Below are 12671 nucleotides of genomic sequence, written 5' to 3' on the forward strand. Positions count from 1 at the left end.
GAGGGGAAAAAACCCGCAGGAACTCGCAAGACATTGTCGCCTTGCGAAGCAAGCCCATAGGAGATTCGTTTTGCGAAGCACCTCCAAAACGGAAAACTCTTTCGTCTTGCGAGGCATTCGTCTTGCGGGGCACCACTGTATTTCTGCTTCAGATGTATTTTCCTTCTCTAAAAGGTCCAGTTGAAAGGAAATCCAGACAGCTGGAGGCAGCTCTAGAACTTCATTTGCAGAGCGAGTCTAGCAACTTGAACCTGGGCCAAGAGGGAGATTTTATTCATACGGCCTTTAAGGCAGAGGGTACACCTGCCCAGTGTAGCTTCAAACCATTGTTTACCTACGAAACTCTCCGGGTTGCCAACCTTTTCAGGCCCTGGAGCAGGTTTGGATTTCGAAGCAAGTGACCATGGGCACCACTGCCTGTGGCCACTTCTTGACCTCCTCCCTCTGAAAGAGGAAATGTCTGTACACATTTTGGTTCTCCGGGGGTACAAGTCAGGACTTCCGGTGCTTTCTGCCATAATGGAGGCAGATCCCACACTAGCGGAGACCAATTGCAGACCATAAACAAGGACAAATGAGGGTAATTGTCCTTGCAACCCCCACTCCCTGGGTCAGGGGGGAGGGCAAGTTCCGCTCGCAGATCGTCTGATACCTGGCTCTCGTCCCGATATGAAGGATAGAAGGTAGGAGGCGCTGAGTATAAAGCAATCCACTTATCAACAACCTTCCAAAGCAGCCATTGTGAGCAGAGGTTCTTCTGTATTTTTAGAAAGAAACGATCTAATTTACAGATGTGTGTTGGACTAAAGGGACAAGATATTCTGAATTATCGGAATTGCTCTGCACCTTGAAAAGTACAGAGCGCTGAAAGAACTGTCGCCTTTTCCAACTTCATCTTTGAGCTCTGTGTACTTTAAAGGTGAAGTAAGTCAGCAGCCCATGACTAAGGGGGCAGTGATGTGGGGCTCAGAGGCTTCATGGGTGCCAGGGGAAGACGGTGAAGGTACCAACTGCTCCAGGAGTGCCATGCTGGCTCCCCCTGCACTACAGCACTGGGAAATTATCAAGGCATATAATTTACCATCCTTCACACAGAACCAACCATGTGGGAAACTAGTTATCTACAGTGTCCTGCCGAGAAGGGAGGGGAGCTTTTTCCTTACCCACCTAGAAATCTGGCAAGCGATAAAAGGCATGGCAGACGGCCATCTGCAATTGGCCTGTCCTACATCACAGGGTTGGGGATGCGGGTGCCGCTGTGGGTTAAACCAGAGCCTAGGACTTGCCAATCAGAAGGTTGGCGGTTCGAATCCCCGTGACGGGGTGAGCTCCTGTTGCTCAGTCCTTGCTCCTGTCAACCTAGCAGTTCGAAAGCACATCAAAGTGCAAGTAGATAAATAGGTACTGCTCCAGCAGGAAGGTAAACGGCGTTTCCGTGCGCTGCTCTGGTTCGCCAGAAGCGGCTTATTCATGCTGGCCACATGACCCGGAAGCTGTACGCCGGCTCCCTTGGCCAATAAAGCGAGATGAGCGCCGCAACCCCAGAGTCGGCCACGACTGGACCTAATGGTCAGGGGTCCCTTTACCTTTACCTTACATCACTGGGTTGATGTGAAGCTGATATACTGCTCTGAGCACACTGGGCAAAAGGTAGCAGGACAAGAGTAAGCCTAGTTGTCCTGCCACTCCCTCCTTTCTGGTAGTGCTGAGATCTGAAGCAGCTCTCAAAAGGCCCTTGAAATCCGGGGTTTACCATCCTTTGCAAGCTGCTCTGTGAAAGGAGCACATGAAACATGACAGTCTTTGGCAGATAGTTACTACAGAATGTATTTTATTAAACAGCACAAGTTGGGGGGGAAAGATGCATCCGTGTTGGGATAGCCCATGTTTATTTTCTGTTAATAAAAGTCCATTCAAGAAAAGTTGATTTTCTTCTTTTTTTAAAAAAGGATCTTCTAACCGCTTTTCTGCCTCTACGGGCAGCACAGAAAGAGAATAATTTATTACAGGAATGCAGAGGTGGAGCTGGGGCGTTTGTGGGCAAGGGGCTGAACGCCCAGCTCCAGTTGTGTGGAAGAAAAGAGGCAGGGTGGGCTGCCGGGCCCCCAGTTGCCACAGAAAACGGCTGACCGACAGGAGGGAAAATGAAAGAGGCGTGCAGGACTGGAGGTCCCGGGGGTGCCTTTGAGGCAGGAGGTGGCAAGAGGGTGAGTTGGCTCCCAGAATGAGCTGCCAAGACTCTTAACCGACGGAAGCCAAGATTACGTCCACCGGAGTTTCCTCTGTGCTCCGGACAGTCACCTGCATAGTCACGCCATCTCCCAGAGCGAGCCTGGACCTCACCAGCACATCCGAGCCGCCTCTGTACACACCTGGAGGCAGACAAGGAGAGTCACTGCGGTGGCACTTGGCCGCTCAGGCCTGCTCACATCCTTTCTTGCAGAAATGCTAACAGGTTGCAATCGTCCAGGCAAGGAAGGAAGGGGATGCTGTGGGGTGATTCAGAGCAGGGATGGGGAACATCTTGCTTTCCAGACATGGCTGGTCTCGCATCCGCCCCCGGCCAGCAGGACCATTGGGGGTTGGGAATCCAGTTACATCGAGATGGCCAAAGATGCCTTATCTCCTTTACAGTCCCTGCCCGTAAGCTCAGACTTATCTTTTTTAAAAGAAGGAGTAAGGAAGTGTGGGGAAAGAAGCAAATTCTGATGCCAACTCTTAAAAGTTGCACACTTTTTCTAGACAGCTGCTAAGAACACAGCAGCTTCCTATGCAGCACTGTGTAACTACAGCCAGATTCTGAGACCTGGTTCTGCATTTAAGGTGAAAATCTGTTCTGCACCTACAAAAACCAAGGCAATTGACTCACAACCCACAGCCAAAAATACTTAACAAAGCGCTTCTCTAATAGCTATGCTAACTAGTTATATAACCCTTGGGCTGTTGGTTCTGAAGGCCTTTAAAGAGCAGCTAATAATAATAATAATAATAATAATAATAATAATAATAATAACAATAGTACATTTTTATTTATACCTCGCCCTTCCCGGTTCAGGAAACCAGGCTCAGGGCGGCTAACAACAAATTTAAAACACTTAATTGTTGCAACAAAAAACAGCATAAAATACAGCAGTGTTTCCCAACCATTTTGGGGCAAAGGCACACTTGTTTCATGAAAAAAATCTCGAGGCAAGCCACGCCCCCTCCAGCCAGCCAATTGGCTGGCCAGGAGGCGTGGCCGGATGGGATTCCCCTGCTCTCGCGGGGGCTGAGATGGGATTCCCCGCTCACGTGGGGGCGGATGGGATTCCCCGCTCACGTGGGGAAGGGCGTGATGCCCGCAACCCCACCTCCTGGGGCAGGCCCAGTAGCGAGCGGATGCGCAGGCCAAGTAGCGAGCGGCGATGGGATGTGGGAGCTCGCTCGCTCGCCGCCCCGCGTGTGCTCGCCGCCGCCGCCCCGCCTCTCACCGCCCGACTCGCCCGCCTCCACGGAACACAAGGCAAAGTTCCACGGCACACTACTGTGCCGCGGAACACCGGTTGGGAAACACTGAAATACAATATAAAACGTGAATAACAATAAATTCAGAATTCAAAAATCAATCAGTTTAGGGGGGAAATCCATCCAATAAACATTGGATGATCACCAGGGCTAGGTGGCTGAATTGGTCCTACTTGGGCCAGCGAGGAGACCAGGGGAGAATTAGCTGTGGGGTCTCAGAGCAGGTGATCTTCATAAAAGGGGATGGGGGGAGGAAGAGAAGGGAAGGGAAATAAAAGATCAGGCTAAGTTCAAATTGAAAGCCAGGCGGAATAGCTCTGTCTTACAGGCCCTGCAGAAGGAAGTTCAATCCTGCAGGGCCCTGGTCTCATGGGACAGAGCATTCCACCAGGTCGGAGCCATCACTGAGAAGGCCCTGGCCCAGGTGGAGGATAGTCTGACTTCCTGAGGGACCTCTAAACTATGGTTATTCATGGACCTTAAGGTCCTCTGCGGGACAGACCAGGAGAGGCAGTCCCATAAATATGAGAGCCCTCAGCCACAAAGGGCTTTAAAGGTCAAAACCAGCACCTTAAACCTGACCTGATACTCCACTGGGAGCCAGTGCCAACTAGACAAGCGTTTGGGCAGAAGTGATCTCAAGAGAGGAGCAGCAGCTTTTAAAGCCACTCCCAGCTCTACGCTGAGTGATGCCTATCTCTGGATGAGAATGAATGCTGTTCCTGAGAGAAGTGCTTCACAGAAGGTCCCTGCTGCTGTTCTTGGGACAGGACAACTCCAGTGCCATTAATTCTCTTGGGGTGACACCATTTCAGCCACAGGTTGCCCAGACACCACTGAACTGCCCCCTCCGACTGATTCTTACCGGCCAGGTAGAGCGTGTGCGAATTCTTGTTCTCGGGCACTTTGTCGGATCTCTCGCACGGCTGCATGCCCAGGAACTTCACAATGTTGCTGACAGCTTCTGCATTCAGAGGTTTTGAGAAGACCTGGGGTTAGTCCTGCGTTGTCTCAGCTGTGTGGTCAGATCCAAAGGGGATCTTTCAAAGTAGCAGCTAGTCACCCCAGGATCCTAGGAAGCCATCTTAGACGAGAGTCAGGCAACTGTCCATCTAGCTCACCACTGTCTACACCAGGATTTCCCAAACTTGGGTTTCCAGCTGTTTTGGACTACAATTCCCATCATCCCTGGCCACTGGCCCTGCTCGCTAGGGATGATAGGAGTTGTAGTCCAAAAACAGCTGGAAACCCAAATTTGGGAAACCCTGCTCTATACTGACTGGTAGCAGCTCTCCAGGACTTCAGACAAGGGTATCACCCAGCCCTGGCTGGAGAGACGGGATTGAACCAGGGATCTTTTTCATACAAGGCAGGTGCTCAGCCATTGAGTTAGACCTCTTGCCTCTAGCTATCTTGTTAAGTGGGGAAGTCAGAGTTGCTTCTGACAACTGGAGATTTAGAACAGGCTTCCTCAACCTCGGCCCTCCAGATGTTCTTGGCCTACAACTCCCATGATCCCTAGCTAGCAGGACCAGTGGTCAGGGACGATGGGAATTGTACAGTGGTACCTCGGGTTAATGGGACGCGGGTGGCGCTGTGGGTTAAACCGCAGAGCCTAGGGCTTGCCGATCAGAAGGTCGCGGTTCGAATCCCTGTGACGGGGTGAACTCCCGTTGCTCGGTCCCTGCTCCTCCCAACCTAGCAGTTCGAAAGCACGTCAAAGTGCAAGTAGATAAATAGGTACCGCTCTGACAGGAAGGTAAACAGCATTTCCATACACTGCTCTGGTTCGCCAGAAGCGGCTTAGTCATGCTGACCACATGACCCGGAAGCCGTACGCCGGCTCCCTCGGCCAATAAAGCGAGATGAGCGCCACAACCCCAGAGTCGTCCGCAACTGGACCTAATGGTCAGGGGGCCCTTTACCTTTACCTTGGGTTAAGAACTTAATTTGTTCCGCAGGTCCGTTCTTAATCTGAAACTGTTCTTAACCTGAGGTACCACTTTAGCTAATGGGGCCTCCCGCTGCCGCACGATTTCTGTTCTCATCCTGTTCTTAACCCGAGGTACTACTTCCAGGTTAGCGGAGTCTGTAACCTGAAGCGTCTGTAACCCGAGGTACCACTGTAGTCTTAAAACATCTGGAGGGCCGAGGTTGAGGAAGCCTGATCTCGAATAACCCTTCTTGTTCTCTCAGCTAAAAGAACAGCCTTGCATTTTCTTGAATCTTACATACTAGGACCATATACCCTGTTCTTGGAGCAGAAGCTAAAAAGTTGTCTTGTTTAGAAGACACTCAGGAGCCTGGGAATGTTTTTTCCTAAAACTGGTTTTAACATGCAATCTTAGGTCCAGGAAAAGCTGCCATATCTCACCGTCCAGGGTTTTGATAGTGCTGAGAGCGAAGGTCTCTTCTTTCTCATAGTCGTCCCCAACTTCCTCCCAGGCAGCTGCAAAGTTGGGCTTCAAGACCTTCTGGAGGTGGTCGGAGAGAGTCAGCTCCAGGTCTTCCAGCTGGCAGAGAAAAGGAGGTTAGTCCTCAGGGTGGGGAAACGCCCTCAAGATATAAAGGAGGGCAAGCTCACCCCCGTCGGCCTCTTGCAAAGATGGATACAGCACTTGGCCTCGGTGTGGTCCGCTAGCAGCCTTCAGGCCGAATAATAATAATAATAATAATAATAATAATAATAATAATAATAATAATATTTATACCCTGGTTCATACCCTGGTAATTTTATATTTTCCTGGTTCAAAAACAGGGATCAGGGCGGCTAACAACAAATTTAAAACGATTATAAAAGCAGCATAAAATACAGTATAAAAACATGAATAACAATAAAATTCAAAAGTCAATTTAGGGGAAATAAGCATTAGATAATCCTCAGGGCTAGCTGGCTGAATTGATCCTACTTGGGCCAGCAAGGAGGCTAGAGGAGAATTAGCTGTGGGATCTCAGAGCGGGTGATCTTGATAAAAGGGGAGGGGGAGGGAAGAGAAGGGAAGGGAAGGGAAATAAAAGATCAGGCTGAATTCAAATTAAGGCCAGGCGGAATAGCTCTGTCTTACAGGCCCAGCAAAAGGAGGTTAAATCCTGCAGGACCCTGGTCTCATGGGACAGAGCATTCCACCAGGTCGGAGCCATCACTGAAAAGGCCCTGGCCCTGGTGGAGGATAGTCTGACTCCCCTAGGGCCCGGGACCTCTAAACTATGGTTATTCATGGACCTTAAGGTCCTCTGCGGGGCAGACCAGGAGAGGCGGTCCCGTAGATACCAGGGCCCTAAGCCATAAAGGGCTTTAAAGGTCAAGACCAGCACCTTGAACCTGACCCTGTACTCCACTGGGAGCCAGTGCAACTGGTAAAGCACTGGGTGAATATGTTCCCATGGCAGGGACCCCGTGAGGAGCCTCGCTGCAGCATTCTGCACCCGCTGGAGTTTGTGGACAGTTTCAAGGGCAGCCCCGCGCAGAGCGAATTACAGTAGTCAAGCCTGGAGGTGACCGTCGCATGGATCACTGTGGCCACATCCGGGCGGGAAAGGTTAGTGTCAGCAACCCAAAGTAGCCAAAGAAGGGGCTCCTTACACACCTGCCCCACGCGTTCCTCCTCCCCTCTCCCACCACTGGCATGAAATCTGCTTCCTCTGGAAACGAGGAAGCCACACAATGGCTGGACAAGTTGGGAACGAGGCTGGAAGGGATGAGCCCAAAGAGATCTTTGAGACTGGCCTCCATATGTGTTCAATGGCCACAGATGCAGGTTATCCAGAAAGATAGGATTTTGACAGAAAAGATAAAATCCCAATGTGCTCTCAAACCACAGTGCTGATTAATATTCTACAGCCAGTGGGAAATGGGGGTTATTGTTCTGCTGTTTTGGTGTAGTGGTTAAGAGCCAGTTTGGTGTAGTGGTTAAGAGCGGTAGTCTTGTAATCTGGGGAACCGGGTTCGATTCCCCGCTCCTCCACATGCAGCTGCTGGGTGACCTTGGGCCAGTCACACTTCTTTGAAGTCTCTCAGCCCCACTCACCTCACAGAGTGTTTGTTGTGGGGGAGGAAGGGAAAGGAGAATGTTAGCCGCTTTGAGACTCCTTAAAGGGAGTGAAAGGCGGGATATCAAATCCAAACTCTCCAAATCCAAACTCTGTTTTAATTATTTGTGTTTTTATCTTGTATCTTATTTTGCGAACCACCTAAGATCGTATGATGAAGGGCATCATCACCATCATCATCATCAATGCTTTTTTCTGGGGGGGGGGGGGACACAGGGGTACACATTTTGTGAACCTTTGTATTTTTGTCCATTTACTGTATTGTTCCCGATTTGAACTATAAAATGGTGATTTTCTTGAGTCAAAATGAGAGTACCCCTAAACATTTTTTTAAGAAAAAAAGCACTAATAATGATGATGATATTTATACACTTTTCTGCATTGCTGAGTGAAAGCAGCGTGCAATTATACACCTAAAAATCAGACTACTATTGTGTGTGTGTTTTCTTATTTTAAAAACAGTCGGGGGCATCAAAGACAGATTTTTATGCAAATCTCCAGGGTGGAAATGAGCCTGTTCCTCCTCCTGTTCAGCTCTTTGCCCTGGCCTCGCTTACCACATATTCGTCGTCGTAGCCGTCCTCGTCCGGTACTCCAGTGTGAGGGTCGCAGTCTCGCACAGTGAACTTCATAGTGCAGCTAAAAGTGCAGGCGACTGGGGCGAGGGAGAAAGGAGTCCTTGTTAAGGGGGAGAGCTGCTGCTCCGAGCAAAACCTGAAGCCGGGAAGGAAAACAACCCAGCCTCCGAGTGGCAAATGCCGATGACAGACAGCCGAGGAATTAAAGGCACATCCCCAGCAGGGTGGCCTTGAAATCGTTACGGCAACTCCATGTGGATGTGGCCGCATGCCAGGTTGCAACTCGGACGTATGGATCTGGACCCAAACATGGAGCCACGGCTCTCAAGGTTGGATTCAGGGCTTGTCACTCACTTGGCGGCAGGAGCTTGGATCCCTTCAACCAGCCACTTAGAATGAGAGAACTGCAGAGCTGTAAGGGACCCTCAAGGGCCATCTAGCCCAACCCTCTGCAACGCAGGAATCACAGCGGAAGAATCCCTGGAAGAAGGCCATCCAAGCGCTGCTTTAAAAATCTCCCACTTGCCTTGCATGTGTTGAAAAGAAAACAGATGGGCACAAGGGAGGAGGCATAGGCAGACTCGGCCCTCCAGATGTTTTGAGACTACAATTCCCATCATCCCTGACCACTGGTCCTGTTAGCTAGGGATGATGGGAGTTGTAGTCCCAAAACATCTGGAGGGCCGAGTTTGCCTATGCCTGTTGTGGACTCTCCTTCCTTGGAGGTTTCCAAGCAGAGGCTGGATGGCCATCTGTCCTGGATGCTTTAGCTGAGATTCCAGCATTGCAGGGGGTTGGACTAGAGGACCCTCGGGGGACCTCCCAACTCTATGATTCTATGATTAACATTTCTTTTTTTTTAGGTGTGTGTGTGTGTGTATATATATATATATATATATATATATATATATACACACATACACACACATATATAAATTCCAACAGCCATTTAATATAAATTCTCATCTTATATAATATTTTAGACTTCCGTCAACAACCTCTGCAGATTTTCCGTTCTTTATCGCTTGTTCTGCATTTCTTAATTTCTCTATTACTTTTAATGGTCCTTAACTAATAATTCTTTTCAAAGTCTTCCTTACAATATTTCACAAAGTCCTCCTTACAGAACTTCCTGCAGTCCTACTAGCGTAATCTGTTTATCACAGTTGCTTTTCAAATATTTACTTCAGTCCTCTAAGAATCTCTGATCCCGCAGGTTTCGAATCCTTCCTGTTAATTTATCTAATTCTGCACAGTCCATTAATTTCATTTGCCATTCTTCTTTTGCCTGTAATTCTTCTTGCTTCCATTTTTGTGCCAAAAATATTCTTGCTGCTGTTGTTGCATATAAAAACAATTTGTAATTCTGATATCTTCCCCTACAATGCCAAGTAAAAATGCTTCTGGTTCCTTAGTAAATGTATATTTCAACATCTTTTTCATCTCATTATATAACATTTCCCAGAAGTTTTTTACTTTCTAACATTCCCACCACATGTGATGAAAAGTTCCTTCTTTATGATTAACATTTCTAAGCGATGTTCATAAAATTACCCAGAGACTGAAAATAAACCATGCAAAGAATAAGAACCATTTAAAAATCCATCATGAAATTGATAGCCAGAGGGAGACATCTTTTGTTCCCAGAGAGTTTCTGTTTGGATTTGGTCAACTGAAAAAGGAGCCTACCTGCTGTGGGGTCATCCAGGGGCAGCCGGACAAGGGTGTAGCACATGCCTGGCTGGTTGTAGGAGAGGATGGGAGCGGGGATGCAGCGGAGCACATCGTAGGCGTCGGAAGGCTCCATCTGCACCGTCACCTTCTCCAGTAACTGGTCGTTGAGGGTGTTTGTGCAGTCGAACTAGAGAGAGAGGGGAGAAGCAAACTGAGGGTTGCTTGTGGCCTAGATCTCTCTTCTGCTGCCCTTTCTCCAGGGCTCGCGCAAAGCACACGCCGCCAACCTTCTCCAATCTGGTGCCCACCAGATGTTTCAGCCCGAGCAAGCATGGCCACAGGGCTGGCTTGTCAGAAGCGTGGATCAAAACATCTGGTGAAGACAGTTGTTTTAAACACTTGCTGAAAACCTTTCTATCCTGCCAGGCCTGCGCAGGCAACTAAGATTCCTGCATGGAAGAGTGTTGAACTAGACGGCCCTTAGGATCCCTTCCAACTTGACAATTCTAGGGTTCTATAAAAGTACATCCCACCCGTCCACAATGGTCTATTGAGGTTTGCTTTTAATTTCATTTTGCGTTTAACTTTTTGTGATTTTATTGCCTGCGTTTTTTATATTGTTATAAACTGCTGTGAGATGCACCGTATTTTTCGCTCTATAAAAGGCACCTGACCATAAGACGCACCTAGTTTTTAGAGGAGGAAAACAAGAAAAGCCAGCAAGAGTCGCAGACACGCTCGCTTGGTGCGGCTCTTTAAAGATAGAGCGGCTCTTGCTGGCTTTTCCGGGAGGTGGGAAAAGGGACTGACTCCTACCTCCCTGCCCTCCATCGTTTCTCCCACCTCCCTGAAAAGCCAGAGCAAGCTGCGCAGCTATCGCTGAAGCCAGCAGAACAAGAGGCACTGCGCAGCTCTCGCTCTTGCTGTGCTGGCTTCAGCGATTGCTGCGCAGTGCCTCTTCAGCGAAGAGGGATGAGGGACGGAAGGGGCTCAGTAACGGCTCCCTTCCATTCCTCCTCCCGCTTTGCTGGGAAGCTGGCAGAACAAGAGGTGCTACACAGCTCTCGCTCTCGCTGTACTGGCTTCAGCGATAGCTGTGCAGCTTGCATTCGCTTGATAAGACGCCCACACATTTCCCCTTACTTTTTAGGAGAAAAAAAGTGCGTCTTATGGAGCAATAAATATGGTATTTTATGATACAGCGGTATATATATATATATATACACACACACACACACACACACACAGTGGTGCCCCGCAAGACGAATGCCTCGCAAGACGGAAAACTCGCTAGACGAAAGAGTTTTCCGTTTTGGAGGTGCTTCGCAAAACGAATTTCCTATGGGCTTGCTTCGCAAGACGAAAATGTCTTGCGAGTTCCTACGGGTTTTTCCCCCTCCCCCCTTTTTCTAAGCCGCTAATCCGTTTATCAGCTGATCCAATAAGCCGATAAGCCGCTAAAAGCCGCTAATAGCGCTAATCTGCTAATCCGTCAATGGGCTTGCTTCGCAAGATGAAAAAACCGCTAGACGAAGAGAATCACAGAACAGATTCTTTTCGTCTTGCGAGGCACCACTGTATATATATTTCTAAATCAATAAATACACTGGCTGACAGCTGCTTTTGAGTATTTCGGGCGGGGGTTCTGTCTCAGCCCTGCTGGGAAAATGCATTCAGAAGAGCCCTGGCCCTTCTCCACAGCGGACACAGTGGTCAAATGTCATGAAGCGATAACCTCAGGGGTCGGCAGCCTAAGGCCCATGGGCTGGTAGCAGCCCCACAAGGCTTGTCTAACAGGCCCATGGTGCCCCCTGCTGCCCGCTCTTACTGGTGCGGCGCAGGGACCGACTTCTGGGTTGATGGCACCTGTGCGTATGTGCACGGGCGCTCCTCCGACCCAGATGTGCGCTGGAAATAGCGTGTTTGCATTTGTACGGGATGGAGAAGCGCCCATGCGCATACGCTATTTCTGGTGCACTTCCAGGACGGAGGAACACGGGAAATAGCGTGTGCACATGGGTGCTCCTCCGACCCGGAAGAGCACACGGGTGCACACATGCTCCGATCCATCCTCTGACCGACAGAGCGTTGACCGTCCCATCCTCAGATAAGGTTGCTGACCTCTGTAATAACTACTCCAGAGTCAGGGATCTTTTGTCACCTCAGACTGAAGTGCATCCTCATTGTCATCATAAGCCCAATCGTGTTTTCCTCCATCAAAGTAACATCATTTTTAAAATGAAGGTGATGGAATATGTGGAATTGGCAGAAATGACTGACAGAATCCGAGATCAGGGAGAAGAGGAGGTGGAAGAAGATTGGAAGAAATTTAAAGACTACCTGCAGAAATACTGTAAAATTAATGAATGTTGAAGAGATGTTGGACTGAAAATAAGCGGTATTGGCAAAAAGTCGAATAAGAATATGTAAATGTGGATTGATAATGGTTGGAAATATATAGTTATAAAAGGTTAAGATAATAAGTAAAGATAAATGATAGTGGGTAAGGATTTGCTGAACTAACTATGTGAACTGGAATACAGAAAAGGGGTGTGTGAGGAGGTCAGGAAATAAGTAATTGAATAATATGATATGAAAATACTGACTGTTTTTCTCTTTTTTTATTAATTTTCTTCTTTATTGTCTATTTTTGTATTTTTTCTCTTTTTCTTCTACTATTGTTATGTTTCTTTACGTTCATAGTTATAATTTTGTAATTTTTACTGTCTGGAAAAGCTTAATAAATATTATTTTTTTTTAAAAAAAAAAAATCCCCCTAAAAACCCTGCGCGGTACATTACGGTGAGAGCGCATGACTGCCCAAAGCCTGCCAGAGAGAGCTTCAAGCTGAGCAAGGAAGTGAGT

The 12671-nt window shown here is 48.4% G+C and overlaps 1 protein-coding gene across 2 annotated transcripts in view; it reads right to left on the minus strand.

Moving 5' to 3' along the window:
- Positions 1-1814: 1814 nt before the first annotated feature.
- The window catches only part of COPG2 (COPI coat complex subunit gamma 2), a 34819-nt gene continuing 23962 nt past the window's right edge, over positions 1815-12671 (minus strand). For both annotated transcript variants that reach the window (XM_081209924.1, XM_081209923.1), the window contains exons 20-24: positions 9822-9993; positions 8112-8209; positions 5879-6017; positions 4370-4468; positions 1815-2372 (exon numbers count right to left, since the gene is read on the minus strand). In XM_081209924.1, coding sequence (XP_081066050.1) covers positions 2242-2372; positions 4370-4468; positions 5879-6017; positions 8112-8209; positions 9822-9993 — 639 coding nt within the window. In that variant the 3' untranslated portion in view covers positions 1815-2241. The remainder of the gene's footprint in view (positions 2373-4369; positions 4469-5878; positions 6018-8111; positions 8210-9821; positions 9994-12671) is intronic.

This window comes from Podarcis bocagei (genome assembly GCF_964188305.1).
Source record: "Podarcis bocagei genome assembly, chromosome: 10".
In the NCBI taxonomy this organism is placed as follows: Eukaryota; Metazoa; Chordata; class Lepidosauria; order Squamata; family Lacertidae; genus Podarcis; species Podarcis bocagei.